We start from the raw sequence: 18,745 nt of genomic DNA, 5'->3' as shown, positions 1-18,745 counted from the left end.
AATGAGGTTGGATCCATGAAACTTGTGCAATATTCATTGCAAGGGTTTTCAAATTGAATGTGAATAACACATAATTTTAACCTCCGTTATAGTTTTATTATCTTTGACTAATTTTTGCATGTTGCACCTTGAAATGCAGCATGTCGCTAACTGACCATTAATTGGTCCTGCACGTAAACTGGTAACGTGTTATAACCTCAGTAGTACCCCTGTCGCATTATCCACGAACTTCAGGGCGTATCGATGGAGGATCGACGTATTTTTCACCTGAAAACCGTCCATGTCATAAGCCATGTTAACCGTTATTTATTTTATTTATTTATTTATTTATAAGCCATGTACCCTGTACCTTGTATAATTGTTGTGCAATAAAGTTATTTTCATAAGCGAGGCTCGGGCGATTGCCGCAGAATCGTCGTCCGATCGATTTTCGCCCGGAAAATGTGACAGGGGTATCAACCTTGGCTGAGGACAGACAAAGGTGGAAAACTTATGTTGATGGAAGTGCTGCCCCTACGGCCGGTGAGGCTATGGGACCGGTGAGGTGAGGTGAGGTGAGGTATTTATTAAATAGGACAGCAGGACTGAGGGATTGTTACTCCCCCTCATTCTAAATGGAACAGCCCAGTACTAAAGCTCCGCGGAGTGCATGAAGGTTGGGGTGCTCGCACATGTGTTGTCGTCGTATCGTGAATTTAGCGAAGTTTGATACAACATCTCAGTAAACAAAGAAAATATGATTCGTCTGTAACGCTACCAGAAGCCAGGGATGCCTGACTGACCCCTCACAGTGAGCACGACGTTTGTCAGGTACTGTATCTTCATTTGTGTCTGCTCGCACGTTTCTGTATGATGTTGATGTTGCCCCCCTCCCATAGCTGGAGCAAGTTTGTGTCGCTGATGAGACTGGGAGATTATACATCAACGAAAGAATCGTCCTCCTCGATTGCATGCAAGATATGTTCCCTAATTTCCGTTATATAACATTAAATAGTAAGGAAAAAGTCATATTCCTTATGCAACTTGATAATCCTGTAACAGTTACGGGAGGGGTCCATTCTTCGACAGGGGTCGAAAATGTCGACATAGTTTGGTAGCGGGTCATATGTACAAATTAAGGCATGCACGTAACACATACGAACAGCTGTCGAAGAATGGACCCCTCCGGTCCCGTTTTATTGATTAACGGTACATCTGCCCATATGTTTACAACTGTAACCTTTAAGGGTATTTAGAACTCTTGAACATGGACATCAGGGATGTCATCACGGGTCACAATGGATTTAGAACTCTATTTGTATTCAAATCGCAAAGTCAAAATGAACATTTTTGCCCAAAAGACGGATTCATACTAGTATTCTAATCGGTCCAACAACATGTCAACTGAATTTTCTCCAGTCCAAGGTTTTCAAACTCGTCCAGCATTACTATTTTGTTTGCTATGTATACCATGTACCAGTACCCACCCTAGTACCCTAGATCCATGGGGATGTACATGCACAATGTATGTGTGATGTGCTGGAGGATAGTAAAACATTACTGACCAGTTTGCCCTATGTTCCAGGTGCTGCCTGGTTGGACAGAATGAAGGCCATAGTGAGAACTGGAGCGTCAGCTGCATTGATACGATCTGCAACAAATCACTTTCTCCCTACAGTATCTGCCCTTGCTATCCCCAGGTGTTTAGTCACCTGTGCGCAAAACTCAAACCATGCCAGCAACAACAGTACACCTGTGTTAAGGGCATGGGTCTCAAAGCAAACTGGGTGTTGGGGATATTTTCCAAGGAGTAGTACTGTAAGACTTTCTGCAATCACTTCTGAAAGAAGTATGCCAGCATTCTATTGTACTGCAGAGTGTGAAGCCAAGAATTTGACAGGTCCGAATGATACAAGCCTGGGAACAAACAGGTATGACGAGCAGCACCAGGACTCCACATGGACGACAGACGATGGTGAAGGTGATGAGTCAATAGTTAAATGTGGGCAGGCCAGCACAGGAGCATCAGGATGGCAGGATAGAGACTGTAGCAGTGATGACACTGGTGATGAACCTGACTGGAACACAAACATGACCCAGCAGTCTTTCCCTGGCACCTCAGATAGACTGTGTGGAGCTGAGGGGACCACTTACAGCTCATTGCCCTCTAGAAATAACCCCAGCTCCTCTGTTACCCCTGCACTTGATTTTGTCAAATTTCCTGCAGCACAGACAGATACTGTTGGTGACCTTGAACCAGCTGACCTTGAAACGTTAGACGTGCCTTCAGCAGACAGGCACCAGCCATACACAGGACCTGTCCGCCATGCATATGTTGATTTGAGGAATCTTGTCGACCATTCGGAGACACTACAGAAGCTGGTGCACCTTGGTGTAGACCTACACAAGGTGAGTAGGAAGAGACATGCAGCAAATCTGATAGCAAAGCTGGACTTTGAAAGTCAGGTGAAAGAGAAGTTGATGTTTCTTCTGGATGTTGGAGTGATGAGAGAGAACTTGGGAAACATTATTTCTGTCAATCCCTTCCTACTGGCAGTTGATCTGGAGCGGCTGGAGAGGAGAGTCCAGTATCTGTTGTCCAAGAAATTCAAGGAAGAGGAGATAGGTAAGAACTAAAGGAGGATCAGACTTTCTGTGTTTTGTCAGAACAGGGCTGGAAATACTGGGTGCATGTGCACTTTTGTGCTCTCAATATTGGAGAAGCCCACAAATACTTGTAGACTTTGGGTGCACCAGTGAACCTAAATATTTGTGTAGGGTTACATACTATTGAACACTAGCATCCGGAAATTCTTGACATTTCAAGTGCCATGACAAATGCTACAATTTGTTGTATCACTTGTTCAAAGCTTTCAAGTTAGCAATAGATCTAGAATTTTAAATTCAAGCTTTGAAGAGAGAGAAGAGGAAATTCTACTGTAATGTGCAGACTTTTTCTATATGCACCTAAATGTTATGGGTAGGTGCACTAGTGCACCTATTCCCCAAAATGTATTTGAGCCCTGTTCATAGGTTGAATAGCTCTACATGTACATGCAGCTCACCAATACATCTTGTATCTTTTGTGCAGCTGTATTAGTGAGGTGCAGCCGACATGTTCTTATATCTGTTGTGCAGCTGTATTGGTGAGCTGCAGCTGACATGTTCTTGTATCTGTTGTGCAGCAGGGTTGGTGAGCTGCAGCCGACATGTTGTTATATCTGTTGTGCAGCTGTATTGGTGAGCTGCAGCTGACATGTTCTTGTATCTGTTGTGCAGCTGTATTGGTGAGCTGCAGCTGACATGTTCTTATATCTGTTGTGCAGCTGTATAAGTGAGCTGCACCTGACATGTTCTTACATCTGTTGTGCAGCTGTATTGGTGAGCTGCAGCTGACATGTTCTTATATCTGTTGTGCAGCTGTATAAGTGAGCTGCACCTGACATGTTCTTACATCTGTTGTGCAGCTGTATTAGTGAGCTGCAGCCGACATGTTCTTACATCTGTTGTGCAGCTGTATCGGTGAGCTGCAGCTGACATGTTCTTGTATCTATTGCGCAGCAGGGTTGGTAAGCTGCAGCTGACATGTTCTTATATCTGTTGTGCAGCAGGGTTGGTGAGCTGCAGCTGACAATGTTCTTATATCTGTTGTGCAGCAGGGTTGGTGAGCTGCAGCTGACATGTTCTTATATCTGTTGTGCAGCTGTATTGGTGAGCTGCAGCTGACATGTTCTTACATCTGTTGTGCAGCTGTATTGGTGAGCTGCAGCTGACATGTTCTTACATCTGTTGTGCAGCTGTATTGGTGAGCTGCAGCTGACATGTTCTTACATCTGTTGTGCAGCTGTATTTGTGAGCTGTAGCTGACATGTTCTTATATCTGTTGTGCAGCTGTATTGGTGAGCCGTGCACCTTACCTGCTGCAGCTGAGTGTGCAGCGGCTGGACAACAAGCTGGGCTGGCTGCAGAGGAACCTGCAAACAACTGCTACTCAGGTAGTTCATTAGGCCCAGTTCAGGCCAGTTGCATACTTTGACATCAGGACTTGTTGAGTGCATACTCATACATCAGGACTTGTTGAGTTGTTGAGTGCATACTTCGGTGTACTCATTAGCTATACAGTCAAACCTGCTCAAGATGGCTCATGTAACCATTTTGGACAGGTGGCCAGCTTAAACTGCCAGTTATGAATCCAGGATTTCTGCTCATCTATGCAAATTCACATAATAGAAGTTGACTTAGAATATAACTTACATTTACTTCTGTCTCTTGGGAAACCTCATGCCAAGGCCATCCCACAAAATATCAACCCTTTGAGAGAGCTAAAATATAGATAGTAAGATAGTAAATCCACCACCATAAACATGTTCAAGGTGTCCACTGAATGTTTTGCTATAATTCAAAATGGTTGACACTAGTCAATGTGCCATAACATGCAGGAGCCATTTGACACATAACTTCACAAACTTGGTGACATTGTAGTAAAAAATCCCTGGAAGAAATGGATTTGTATTCTGTCGCAGCTAAATGTAGAGAACAAATTTATGATTAACATGTCTCCACCTATATTACAGTAGACTGCCCCAAACCCAGAAACCATTACCCATCCAGTTTTGCTGTCACACTAAAAAAGTTGTCAGTGTTTAATGCATGATATCTGCAAAGATATGCCATCTCCCTCAAATATATGTATACTATGTGTATTAGCAATGGCAGGGTATCAGGAGACATTGAATTTGGCACAATGTACATGAAGTTAATTGTTTTCTTCCATCTCTTTCACCTTGAAGTAGTTTTTATCTAATCTTGCCTCTTGTGTTGCCCCTAGACTCGACATATCGTAGTGCACTATCCACGGGTCCTGACGGTAAGCCTTGCCAGGATCAAAGCAAACCTGCAGGCTGTACAACACCAGCTGGGCTTCTCTCCACAACAGCTGAGAAGTCTGGCCATGGGAGCGCCGCGGATGTTGTCCAGAGGTAAGACACCATGATGAAGAAATGACCTTCTTGTCACCAGCAATGTTTGCATGCACTGAAATTGAGTCTTTTTGTCAATCCAACCTCTAACAACATGATATGACCATTTCCAGTTCTGCTGTTGTTGACATATTTCATTTATTGCGTCAAGGTTGCCAGGCACTGCACCAATTCTATGGCCATGATTGGTTCAAACTCAGTGGTATCAAAAGGCATAAGTGTTTGGACATTACAATAATGCTGTGTAAGTGTACCAGTAGATCCATTAGTTTGTCCTGTCACTGACAAAAGACAGCAGATGCTATCTGAAATACCTGACCGTTTCAAATTGAATCAAGTTGCTGTGACCTTGTGTATCTTATTATCAGGATGTCTAACCTTCAGTGATGAACTAGTAGATACCTGTTGTTTAGTGCTGCATTCCTCTTGCCTTTCAGACAAGTATAAAATCATCACTGTGTTTGACTACGTACACAATGAGATGGGAATACCCCACCACACCATCGTCTGCAGCCCTCAGGTAATTGACCACTTCTGACATGGTGAGGTCTTGGTGAAATGAAAAAGGTGATGGAATTAGTGTGGAAAAGTCTGCAGACTGAGGTTTGAGTCTGCTCCATTTAAATCAACTTCAGAGACGGATTTTATTTTTTTACAATACATCCATTTAACAGAAAATAACGTCACTGTTTTTGGTCGTTTTCCTACATTTTGTAATAAATCTACCTTATTACACTGCACAGCAATATTCACTACGTATGGATACGACTTTGTTGTGCTGTGAGGACTTGATATATGCGCATTCCCACCGCCGCTTCCTTATGTCACAAAATTTAGTCAGTGTTGTGCCTATAGTAAGCTTTTAATTTCAGATCATGTTGCCATTTCTCTAGAAACTTGAAGTACCTGAAGAAACAGAATCCTTTTTCTGGAGTTTGAGTTCCCCTTTGAAGAACAATTATAACTTCAATATTATAAATGTGACTAAATATGTTAACGATTTATTTTTCCTCCATGTCCTTTTCAATTTGTTGATAGGTGTTTAACAGCCGCAGGCGTCAGCTGTCGGAGCGGCACCAGTTCCTACAGAAGCTGGGCCGCGCCCAGTACGACCCCGCCCTGCCTGGCTACATCCCCCTGGACAAACTCTACAAGCTGCCAGACACTGTCTTCTGCACACAGCTGGCTAAAGTCACCATACAGGAGTATCAGGACTTCCTGAAAACCTTGTGAAGACCACAGGGTTGATGTGAGCAGCTGAGATAGAAACGTTCCACTTTCTTGTGTTATTGGATCACTGTTGAAAAGAAACTGGCAATTTGGCCAAATTTGTTGTAGTACGATATTCTTATTGCAATCAAAATGCTACTGATTGGACCAGACAGATGACTTTATTTCAAACTGATCGAGTCTTCTGACCCATGACAGGACAAACATCAGCGATGGTCTTTGATTATTGTGCAAAAGTGAGACTAACTGACATTTCTGAGCAAGTTTGATTAGCAAGAAAAATAAAGTTCCCATAGCCGGAATTTAATAAATGAGTGGTTTATTTTTGCAAAGCCTTGCGACTGAAATACAGTTAAAATGTATACATTATCATACACAGTTCAAATTCACTTCACACATGACATGTTCTGCTATAAAACAACACAGATGTCAGAGTTTGATCTGAGAACTCAAGTTGTTACCTACAATTCTCATGGACTTAGTAAGACCTGTAAGACATAGTATTGAGTATGTATGTATACAATGTAGTTGAAACAAGGAATTTGTCTCTCTTATATGGGTCAGTTTGGATGGGCTTTATGATAATAACATTTCGATTTGCTCACTTGGTGGTTTAAATATCATTTGGTCAATTCGAGCGTTATCACAGCCCACATGGCCCAGGTTAACCATCTTGACACCATTCCTTTACATGTGTCATGACACAAAAGATATAGCATAGTTGAAGTCAGTTGTGAGAAAATTTAATTTCGTGAGGTCTGGCATTACAAAACCCTTGTCCTGCTGAACCTGTATTAGTATATTGCCTTCACATGTATGAGGGTCCAGTATCTATATGGATTGGGGGCATGTCAGTCTCACATATCATACATGTACAAAATGTATATGCAGCATACCGCATCAATGGGGAAGTTTACTAATCAGATTAATTATAGAAAAATTGCTAACACTTTACTTTTCAAATCATTGTGATCAGTACTTTCCTGTCAATGTTGAAAATCATTAGTGGCAAGAACAATGGGTGAACTGTCAACAGAACTGTGGGTTGTGCCAGCCTCATGCCCTGATATCTCTGAAAACATCAAAATGTATAATGACAATGTCCTTTGTATTTCAACTAGAAAGTGGGTATCTGACAGTCAGCAGAGAAAGTTGACACGCACAATTGCCCAAAAGGCATGTTTTTTCTCTCACCTAACGTTACTGGGTGTGACTCTGCAATGTAATGATCACAATTACAGTTTGTAATTAAATTTGGTTGACATTCATACACTTAAAAATTTCAGTTGTGTGCCTCACATCACCCCCATATCATATCTATCCATTAGGATATGAAGTCTTATTCTCTACACCTATTTTGTACTTTGTGTAACAGTCATTGCCATACTTTGTACCATGTACAAATGTCGAGCAATAAAGTTCTATCTTTCTATCTATCTATCCATTGCATACATATATACTTCACATCATTTTGGATGATATGTAACGTTATATATTCATGTATACATAAATAGTTTTATGATACTGCTATTTCATGAACATAAGTCTGAAGAGGAAGGCAGAAGCTATGGCTATACAGGTCAGCATGGACCCTGCCAGGTACTTGATGATGTCTGCCTTGGACGACTCCAGAAGTGTCCTCAGACCAGCGACATCTGTTTCAATCTTGTTGTTGGTCAGAGCTATTCTTTTCTCCAGGTCCGACTCCTGGAACAAGGAGGATAGAAGATGAATCATGATGTGGTGTAAGCAACAACGAAATATAAGCTGCCCTCATTATGAAACCTAAGTGGTCAGGAAGGTTGAACAAATGACTGAAGACACAGAGTATGGTATGCAGAACAAGAGATCCTTCATTTTTGTTCTTTCACATCTCTGACTTTAGAATTGACTTCTACATTCTACCATTTTCAGATATTTCTTTTTAATTCATGGCATAAACTTGCTCCTTTTGCAGCTACTGGTACTTTGTGCGATCTTAAGTATGGACATAAACTTTTTCTTAGAAAGTTGATGTGTGCAGATGTCATCCAAATAATTAAACCAAGCCCAAGTTACAAAAATACAATTCTACCTTTTCCTTTGTCCTGCTTTTTTCCAGATTGATATCCAGAGCAATGTCACTCTTCAGTTTGCTGATATCATCCTGGAAAACAGAATGATGAACATACATCATCATAGTATTACATGTATAGCCAGGTGACGTCGGCCAAACAGAAGGCCTCATTTCATATCATTTATGACACCTTATTCACCAGTCAATAATTAGCCAAATACACTAATTATTGACCATGTGACAGTACCATTATGCAGGGGATTTAATTTTATTTCCAACATTTGTTGCATGTTTCTTAGTTGAATGAAAATGTTTAACGTCTTCAAACAATCTATTATTCTGTGAGAAATACGTAGTTGAAAAAATACCGCATCCATTCAAGTTAACTTTGAGTGGAAGGGCAGACAATAAAATTCGTGCCATTGTTAGTACAATAATCTGGGGTATAGGTCTTGTTCTAAGGGTATTGTCAACCATCAGTGAGTAGAGGAATGCTTACAATGCTGGGAACGAGAGCCACAAAATGGCGTGCAGTTCTGAGACGAACAAACATTTGAATAAATCACAAACAGTGATGTAGTGGGGCAGATAACTGAAAAAATCTTTCACTTTGTGATACAAGCACCAAACTTGGTACAGATACTCATTAGACTTTACTGTTTTGAAAAAGTACGCGGGCCATTTGATTTGACTTTTGGCGCCCCCTAGCGGCGCGTTTTGGTACTGCAGCAGACCTTCCGGGCTTTGTATCTCCTGTTCTAAACATGCTACAGTCATGATTTTTATGTGGTAGAAAGCTGGTAGGGTAAGGAACAAGTGACGTAAGTTTGGTTTCCTTAGCGGCTTGCGTTGGAACTACAGAGGCATTTTTTTGCCGCTGCCGAATTGCCCTAGGGGCGCTTTTTGGTACTGCAGCAGACCTTCCGGACTTTGTATCTCCTGTTCTAGACATGCTACAGTCATAATTTTTATGTGGTAGGAAGCTGTTGTAGTAAGGATGAAGTGACGTAAGTTTGATCTCCCTAGCAGCTTGCGTTGGAACTGCAGGGGCGTTTTTTTTTGCCGCTGCCGAATTTGAAGCGGAACAACTCCGAATGTTTAAAATGTCTAAAAGTATGGGACAGCTAAATGTTCAACTACAATTGTGATACAAGCACCAAACTTAGTACAGATACTCATTAGACTTTACTGTTTTGAAAAAGTACGCGGGCCACTTTACTTGACTTTTGGTGCCCCCTAGCGGCGCCTTTTGGTACTGCAGCAGACCTTCCGGGCTTTGTATCTCCTGTTCTAAACATGCTACAGTCACGATTGTTCTGTGGTAGAAAGCTGGTAGGGTAAGGAAGAAGTGACGTAAGTTTGGTTTCCCTAGCTGCTTGCGTTGGAACTACAGCAGCGTTTTTTTTTTTGTCGCTGCCGAATTGCCCTAGGGGCGCTTTTTGGTACTGCAGTAGACTTTTCGGGCTTTGTATCTCCTGTTTGAAACAAGCTACAGTCATGATTTTTATGTGGTATAAAGCTGTTAGCGTAAGGACGAAGTGATGTAAGTTTGGTTTCCCTAGCAGCTTGCGTTGGAACTGCAGCGGCGTTTTTTGCCGCTGCCAAATTGCTCCTAAGGGCGCTTTTTACCTGCATGTATGCAGGTATGGTTTTCACGGGCGTGGGAAAATTTGGAAGCTGGGGATTTAGGGCGCTGTATCTCGAGAAAGGATGGTGCGAGCACGACGATTTTTGGTACGTGGGTTGGGGGTGGTGGCCTGACACTCAGGTTTGATTTTGGGCCTCCTGGCGCTTGAACTTGACATTGCAGGTGGCATTTTTGGTGTTTTGGGGGCACTTTTGGCGCTGTGTGTCCGGAACGATACGCACCATTGCGACGATTTTTGGTGCATGGGTGGGAAGTTGTTGCCTGTTGCCTAGGATTGACTTTGGGCCTTGTCGCGTTTGAACTTAACGCGGCAGGTCGAATTTTGTGTCCGGGAGGGGTATTTCCGGAGTTATATCTTCTGAACGGTGCGGGCGCGATGATATTTGGCACATGTGTCGGCGGTGGCTGAATAATTCTCAATTTTGATTTTGGCGCCCTTGGTGCTTGAACTTGACATTTTAGGTTACCTTTTGTGCGGGCACGGGGCGTGCGCTGTATCTCCGGAACGCAAGGTGCCATTGTGTTGCTATTTGGTACGTGAGTTGTTGGTGGTGTCCTGGTGGTGAGGTTTGATTTTGGGCCTCCTAGTGCTTGAACTTGATACTGTATAGGTTGACCCTGTTTTGGTGTGGTTGGGGCATCCTCCCAATATCTGCTTGGTTCTGAAAACAGATTACGGTTGGGTGTAGAACCATCATCTGGCCTTGGGCAACCTTCAATGTATCAGGTTACTTTGTATCCCCTGTCTTACGGTGTGCCAGATGACGGGAGTGTACCAGATGATATATCTGTTGGTCAGGTATAATTGGAGTTTGCTTATTACTCTTTGTGGTGTTTCTAGAGCTGTATAGTACTGAGTTTAAAGTTCTGGTACAAGTTCATTTACCCTGTTGGCAATCATGGTTGAACTTGAACTTAAACAGAAGAAGATGCAATTTTCTAATGTGGAGGAGAACTGTATAGAGCGTGGGCATAAGAGAAAGGTATGTGTATGATTTGTCCTGTGTTTCTTTTTGTTTCTTTGGTAATGCCATTTCCAATTCCATACTGTATACAGGTAATTTGTAGTTTTGGGCTAGTCATATTCGCTTGGTTTTTGGGCCTGCTTAATCTATAGTACAGGCAGGGTTAAGTGGTGGAGGCTTAGCTTGGTTCTGTTTTAAATTCAGTATCGTTTGTTGCATTTTGTCGCGGCAAATATATGATGAAATTCCCCTTCTAAGCAACTGCTCATTGGTTTGGGGGGATGTTTGCTGGGTGTTGCTCTGACTACAACAGCTTCTGAAGTTTTCAAAGCTTCCATTGCCAGCAGCTTGCCATCTATAAATGGGATTGACAAGGACATTTTTCATAGTAAACTAGAGTTCGGGGACCTCATACCTCCATGTAATATTTATTGCTTTTTTGTGGATGGTATGTATGTTTATAGTCGGTTGTATTTGAGAGTTATGGTTATAAATGTTATGGGAAAGTAGTGGTGTATTTATTTAATGACACAGAGGATGTCCATCTGATTAGTAATTATTAAAATGTGACACTTAATTGTGCGTTTAAGAGGTCGACGGCATATGGTAGCGTGGTGTTCCTTAAGCTTGATGTTTGGCATTTAAACTGTCTAAGGTTGTCAGCATTATTGAGGTTCGACTATGTGCCTCAGAGCGGTGTGGTGGGAGGAAGTTGGGAAACTCAGAAAGAAGAAGGGATGTGGCCAACTCTAGTCAGATGCTGATTTGATTTTCCAACAATATGTCATAACATCAGCTGTTCACACGGTACAAAAACGAGATGCACACTTTCCTCTGACAGCCCTACACCAACTGTAAGATGAATACTTGGCGCCAACCGCGTCTGCTAAAAAACAAGTATCATTGGCTAGAAAGAGACAACTAACAACTGTCCCTTATCGTAACAAAATCAGAACATCTGTATCGCCCATAAAACTTCTGAAACCCAACCCAGATGAGAGGACCTAATGGCATTTTAATCACCATGTCACTCAAATCAGCAGTACAGTATGTGAGACATCCATACCTGTTATGCATTACCGTTAAATGTACCTCAACTTCTTACCATTATACTTATGCTTCACATCTCCATGATATCCTAAGCAGACATAAATAAAACTAATTATCATCTTCAAAAAACCTCGGGGTTCCCCAAACATTACAAATGTTTCCCTCATACAAATCACCTCACCATCTGCTTGGAGCTGAGCCCATTAACAAACACTTAAAGCACGATGCCTGTTCCAATATATCGCAGATATAGGGGTGATTTCTGATATTATTACATCGATTATAACGACAGATACGGCGCCCAAAATCTCATCGATTCGAGATTTCATCACACCCCACCAACACAACAAGTATGAAACCAATCCATACAGCCGTTCTTGAGTAATCATCTACACAGACAGAGACACATAACAGAAAATATAACCTCCATTCCATGACATTACAAGGAGGTAACTAATGGGGGTTCCCCATACAGCTGTCATGAAATCACCTCACTATCTGCTTGCAGCTAAGCCCATTAACAAACACATAAAGCAGGATGCCTGTACCAATATATCTCAAATATAGGGGTGATTTCTGATATTATTACATCAATTATAACGACAGATACGGCTCCCAAAATCTCATCGATTCAAGCTTTTATCACACCCCACCAACACAACAAGTATGAAACCAATCCATCCAGCCGTTCTTGAGTAATCGTCTACACAGACAGAGACACATAACAGAAAATATAACCTCTATTCCATGACATTTCATGGAGGTAATTATGCTGTTAAATTTGGCTTAGGTACTACAGGAGATTTAGATTTGGGTTGGATGGATTGAATGAAAATATCATACCACCCTGGGGACTAACTGTTGCTGCTGCATCATGGGGGCCAGCACTATTCATATTGTCTAATGTCTATGGAACTACTATAAAAGTATCATTGGTCAAATTATGCAAGTAACCTTCCGATGTCAAGTGAATAACACCCCAGAAATAAATCTTTAATGAATATCATTGGAAGAACACAAACCAAGGAGATTTAGCAGCTGCATTAGGTCAGTACATTGAAATAGGAAGATATTAGTACTGAATATATCATGTGACAGAGTAACTACATGTACATGGGCCATCTGAGACAAAAAAAAGGTTGCGTCTCAACAACTTCAAGGTACTGTGGATGGTTACATACTTAAGAAATCCAAAATAAGTAATGTTCATCCATGTCCAAACTTACAAATTCAGAAAATGGAATTTCAGACTTTTGCATGGTGCACAACCAACAGGGTAAAAAGCTCATTTTTCCAACCACGTACCACAGACAAAAAGGCAAAAATACACAATAGGTCTACAGAAACCCAATACATTTCATGCAGGCCTGAGGTCTACGAACTCTTGTTGGTACTGCAGAAGACCTTCCGGGCTTTGTATCTCCTGTTCGAAACATGCTACAGTCATGACTTTTATGTGGTGGAAAGCTGTTGGTGCAAGGAAGAAGTGACGTAAGTGGTCTCCCTAGGAACTTGCGTTGGAACTACAGGGGCGTTTTTGCCGCTGCCGAATTCGAAGCGGAACAACTTCGGACGTTTAAAATGTCTAAAAGTGGGTTTTTGACTATGGGAAAGCTAAATGGTCACCTCTCAACCTTCTAAGGAGCTTTTTTTAAATACTTTTGTGAGCAACAGATGGTGAGAATTATAGACAAACTAGGACATATTGTGACGAAATATTTTATCATGACTGTAGCATGTTTAAAACAGGAGATACAAAGCCCGGAAGGTCTGCTGCAGTACCAAAAAGCGCCCCTAGGGGGCGCCAAAAGTCAAATCAAGTGGCCCGCGTACTTTTTCAAAAGAGTAGTATCACATGAGTATTTGTACTAAGTTTGGCGCTTGTATCACAATAAGAGTTGAAAATTTAGCTTTCCCATAGTCAAGAACCTACTTTTGGACATTTCAAACGTCCGGAGTTGTTCCGCTTCACATTCGTCAGCGGCAAAAAAACGTTGCTGCAGTTCCAACGCAAGCTGCTAGGGAGATCAAACTTACATCACTTCGTCCTTACTCCAACAGCTTCCTACCACATAAAAATCATGACTGTAGCATGTCTAGAACAGGAGATACAATGTCCGGAAGGTCTGCTGCAGTACCAAAAAGCGCCCCTAGGGCAATTCGGCAGCGGCAAAAAAACGCCGCTGTAGTTCCAACACAAGCCGCTAGGGAAACCAAACTTACGTCACTTGTTCCTTACCCTACCAGCTTTCTACCACATAAAAATCATGACTGTAGCATGTTTAGAACAGGAGATACAAAGCCCGGAAGGTCTGCTGCAGTACCAAAACGCGTCGCTAGGGGGCGCCGAAAGTCAAATCAAGTGGCCCGCGTTTTTTTTCAAAACAGTAAAGTCCAATGAGTATCTGTACCAAGTTTGGTGCTTGTATCACAAAGTGAAAGATTCCTCCAAAATTTGATGTTATCTGCCCCACTAATGTCACAGCAGGTGCATGGAGTGGTGGTGAGATTTTACCTGCAGACACATACTAGGTAAGAATGTTCGGAAGGCAGGGGGAGTAAGAATCCGCCCCGGCCAGCAAGAAAAAGGACTGGACAAACAAAAACTGGATATCGTCTATATAATGTAATGTACCCTGAGTCGACATGGCTAGATATATAATGTAGTGACACTCTTTCCTCATAAACAACTTCGTCCGCTACAGAGACTTGGTCGTTCATTCGGTGGTTATGGGTTATATAAATTAATGGCACTGTATACATGGGGCAGGTCATTAGCCCTATCTCAATTCACACAACACAGCACTTACAGTGTATATTCTATCCTACATTGCACAACAAAAAGTACTGTGGCAGTACATGGATCTGTACTCACTTTGAGAGTTTTCTGCAGCTGCTCCACCTTGCCTTTCAGTTTCTACAATTGCAGGAAACAGAAAGAAAGTCAGAGCATGCAATGCTAGAAATTTGAACTGCAGGGTTTTCTTGATTAAAGGTGCATTTCACTCCAGAAGTGAGCATCATAATTCCTCGGAGAGTACTAGTAACTAATTATGCTTGGATCAAGTTTGTTTGGTCAAATTTACCACAAGTTGAAGCCTGAATGGAGGGGGAACATTGTAACAAACGAGTTCTTGAATTTCCCTGAGGACACTGGTGGGGGAGGATGTGACTTTGACCATGGGAACAAGTACTGGTTAGTACTGGTATAAATTTGGATACTATGATGTTTTAGGATCACCTTTTGAGTAGACAGTGTGTGCACAAACATCATCAGAACTGCCATCCAACACATTTCAATTATTATTTGTGGGCCAATTTGGATAAAAGTAGCCTTTTTTAGATAGCAGAATGGTCCATAAAAGTGACCAAATTTCTGTATTCCAAAGTCGCTAGGCTTCAGTACATTAGAAGCGGGTACTACTTGGATTTAGAAAAGAATATTGTCGAAAGACAAATGAGGTTATTTTGTAAAAAGTCTGGTGCATTTGTATCCCCCCCAAAAAATCATCTAGTAGAAAATGACAATCGCTTCTGGAATGGAATGCCCCTTCATAGTATACACCCTAGAAAAACCCGCACCCCCAAAATGCTGGTTCTGTACATGGGGTGCATATCCAACCCTACATTGTGCATATAAAGTCAAACACTCATCAGTAAGAGTGCCCTGGTATGTGAATATCATACTATCAGACTGGTCTTATGCAACTTGCTAATGTACAAAACTGGCCTATTCCACCTGGAGGCAGTAATATTACCCGTTTTGTGACACAAACATGACTTACATCGTTCTCATTGCGCAGCATGGAGAACTCACTCTTCTCCAGGATGACCATGTCCTTGCGGATGGACGACATGTGCGCCATCAGCTGCTGCATCATGATCTCCTACATACAAGAAACAACAAGAGTTCCCAGACCTCATACCTCCTGGAAATATTCAAGTTTCTGCAAATTTCTGGTTTCAGCTTGTCTCATTACCTCCATGAAAAATGGAGGTACATTTTGTTTTTGGTGCGTGTCTGTGTTTTTGTATACCCGGTCAGCATAACTTTCAAACCTCCTGGAGTGTAATGACATTTCGTATGTGGATAGGGGTCAGAAAGACAAAGGTCAAGGTCGATTTTGTCCCCCTGGTGTGTGACCTTGGTACCGCAGCAGAGCTTTTTGCTCAGTTTTTGTACCTTTGACTTGGACATGCTACATGTATGGTCTTGATATTTTGGTGGCAGATACATGTAGCTTGTGATGTAAGGAAGTAGTTGTGCAAGTTTGGCTCCAGCAGTTTGTTCTTGAACTGCAGGGGCATTTTCGTAAAAGTTTCAGACAGATGCTTAGAGTAACATCCAAATCCTGCTGTAGTTTGTGTATATACAGTACTGTACAGATTACCTGCTGTAGTTTGTGTGTATACAGTACTGTACAGATTACCTGCTGTAGTTTGTGTGTATACAGTACTGTACAGATTACCTGCTGTAGTTTGTGTGGATACAGTACTGTACAGATTACCTACTGTAGTTTGTGTGAATACAGTACTGTACAGATTACCTGCTGTAGTTTGTGTGGATACAGTACTGTACAGATTACCTGCTGTAGTTTGTGTGGATACAGTACTGTACAGATTACCTGCTGTAGTTTGTGTGGATACAGTACTGTACAGATTACCTGCCGTAGTTTGTGTGGATACAGTACTGTACAGATTACCTGCTGTAGTTTGTGTGGATACAGTACTGTACAGATTACCTGCTGTAGTTTGCTGACCAGCTCTTTCTGGTTCTTCTCCAGGGTGCTGTTCATGATTTCTATCAGACACAGAGTCACACATTCTGCCTGCTCAGGTGTGAATCCTGTAAGGAAACATTTACATATACTTTGTTTAAGTCATGTTTATTCAATTATATGGATAACATCTAATTTTCAAATTTCCCCCCAAAACAAAGTTAACTTTCAACCAAACCCTAACCCCAATTCCTACCAATCTGCTGCAAAATGATTGAACATATGTCGTAGATTGAAAAAATGGATACTAAATAAAATTGCACGCTGGCATAAATTTTCATGCAATTTGAAAAATACACATGCAAAATTATATACAGTCAGTAGTTAACATAATAGCTTGCAATGTTTTTGTCTTTTTCCAGTGCAAATTTCACAATCAATGGAAGGATTTAGATGGTTCTAAACAAAGAGGAGAATATTTAGGTTTTTTTCCAGACATTTAGGTTTTAACTAATTTTAACATCTGAACCCAAATGTTTTCAAAAGTCCAGTTCAAATTCTGGTCCAGGTACAGGTGCACATCACTTATTATGTACATCATGTAGGTGTCAAATTCACATTTTCAGTGGCCTGTGGGATCTGAATTTGAAGTTTGCAAGGTTTTGTACAAAATTGGACATCTCTAAGACTGAGAGCTTTGATGTAAAGGATGAGTGAGGATGATAACCTTACCGTTGGTCTCTAGCCTTGTCACCAGTGTGTGGGTATCAAACAGTAGATGTCTGTCTACTTTGGGAGTCAAGTCCACATCCCTTTTGTGGTAGCACTGGTGACCACCTTGCAGTAAAAAAATAAAAAGAAAGAGACCAAAGTCATGATCATGAACTAAATCATGTGTTGCTCTCATGTTAAATATGTGACTACTCCATAGATAGAGTCAAAGTGGCCAATCACACTTCACAGTGACTGTGATTTACACATACCGATTACAATGCTAAATGGGAATAGAGTGGTCCAGCTGACAATTACATGGAATCAAAATTACTATCTATAGGAACGGGCATGCAGGCCCCATTTGTAGTAAAGGGTAATTGTATGTAGGCCCCATTCATTTTTCGTCATGACAGGGACAATATAATAGTGGGAAAAAGTGTGTTATTGGTGGGATAGTGTCAGAACGCCCCATATATATATGCCTCCTTCACTGCCCTTCTGGATGGCTGGAAGTTTTCTACAGCAGTTTAGACAACATTACCATCATTTTATTACATAGATTTAATATAACGTTAATCATTAGCTCGCTGTTATTACAGTGGGTTGGGAAGGCAAAATCTGCAATGCGGTCATCTCTGTTTTAATAATTTCCAGACACCCCATGAATACAATGGAACAATCAAGGATTGGCATTGCCTTATGTGATTTCCAGCCAGGCCAGTCTTTTCCATAAACCCTTTTAATACTTAACGTTACCTTTATACCACATCCAGGAGAGAAGGCCTGTTGTGTCCTGATCTTCACTCTTCTTGTGACACTCCCAGTATTTGTCTAACCTAGCCTTGAAAAAAATTGTCTCACCTAACCTACTTGATTGATAAAAATAAGCTTGGACCAAGTTGGAGGGTGTAGCAACCAGACTTGTATTTGCAAAATATTCCCCCCCACCTCACTTATGATGGAACAGCCCAATAACAAGCCACCCCCCACCCCCCCTTCTGTCACATCATATAAATTTGTACTTGATATGATTATCAACCTGGCCCAGACACTGACAACGCCAGACAGTGTGTAAATGTGCCCACAGCTGTACACTGGCTGCCCACGTGTTGAAATGAGTAACGTTATTACTAAGTGACAGATGAAGCCGTGAAGGATCTGAGCATGCATCGCAGCAGCCTTTTATCCACATACCTCTCACCGCGGCAGTAGACAGAGCGCGCCCTGCGGTTTGTCCTTCGCTGCTGGTACTGACGGAGTGAGTGATCTGAAGGAGCCCGCTGAAGTTCCTCAAACCGCTGCTTTTAGATCTGTGGCTGGCAAACCTCAGCACCAGCATGGGCAGCGCCATTTTTATTTCGTTGTGTAACCCGGAAGTTCCAATGTGACGACATCTGCTTATTAAG

The 18,745-nt window shown here is 41.8% G+C and overlaps 2 protein-coding genes across 2 annotated transcripts; one reads left to right on the top strand and one right to left on the bottom strand.

Annotated features, from left to right (window-relative positions):
- Positions 1-604: 604 nt before the first annotated feature.
- Positions 605-6,495, top strand: LOC118417864 (transcription termination factor 3, mitochondrial-like). Its single transcript, XM_035823615.1, has 6 exons — positions 605-810; positions 1,565-2,605; positions 3,871-3,974; positions 4,808-4,958; positions 5,396-5,478; positions 5,997-6,495. Exons 2-6 carry the CDS (start codon positions 1,585-1,587, stop codon positions 6,189-6,191), a joined length of 1,554 nt encoding a protein of 517 aa, XP_035679508.1. The 5' UTR covers positions 605-810; positions 1,565-1,584; the 3' UTR covers positions 6,192-6,495.
- Positions 6,491-18,745, bottom strand: LOC118417867 (coiled-coil domain-containing protein 90B, mitochondrial-like). Its single transcript, XM_035823618.1, has 8 exons — positions 18,534-18,745; positions 17,358-17,462; positions 16,650-16,753; positions 15,693-15,794; positions 14,783-14,824; positions 8,263-8,334; positions 7,626-7,895; positions 6,491-7,505 (listed from the first exon to the last, which is right to left on the bottom strand). Exons 1-7 carry the CDS (start codon positions 18,688-18,690, stop codon positions 7,716-7,718), a joined length of 762 nt encoding a protein of 253 aa, XP_035679511.1. The 5' UTR covers positions 18,691-18,745; the 3' UTR covers positions 6,491-7,505; positions 7,626-7,715.

Source organism: Branchiostoma floridae, chromosome 6 (genome assembly GCF_000003815.2).
Source record: "Branchiostoma floridae strain S238N-H82 chromosome 6, Bfl_VNyyK, whole genome shotgun sequence".
Lineage (NCBI taxonomy): Eukaryota > Metazoa > Chordata > Leptocardii > Amphioxiformes > Branchiostomatidae > Branchiostoma > Branchiostoma floridae.
The sequence above is the reverse complement of the archived record's forward strand: the minus strand, read 5'-3'. Positions and strand labels throughout refer to the sequence as shown.

Excerpts from the sequence above, each read along its gene's own strand:
- LOC118417867 (XM_035823618.1), bottom strand. The coding sequence starts at position 18,690 with ATGGCGCTGCCCATGCTGGTGCTGAGGTTTGCCAGCCACAGATCTAAA. Across the intron at positions 16,754-17,357 it reads GACAAGGCTAGAGACCAACG|GATTCACACCTGAGCAGGCA; the intron begins GTAAGGTTATCA and ends GTTTCCTTACAG. Across the intron at positions 14,825-15,692 it reads TGCTGCGCAATGAGAACGAT|AAACTGAAAGGCAAGGTGGA; the intron begins GTAAGTCATGTT and ends CTGCAATTGTAG.
- LOC118417864 (XM_035823615.1), top strand. The coding sequence starts at position 1,585 with ATGAAGGCCATAGTGAGAACTGGAGCGTCAGCTGCATTGATACGATCT. Across the intron at positions 4,959-5,395 it reads GCCGCGGATGTTGTCCAGAG|ACAAGTATAAAATCATCACT; the intron begins GTAAGACACCAT and ends CTTGCCTTTCAG. Across the intron at positions 5,479-5,996 it reads CCATCGTCTGCAGCCCTCAG|GTGTTTAACAGCCGCAGGCG; the intron begins GTAATTGACCAC and ends ATTTGTTGATAG.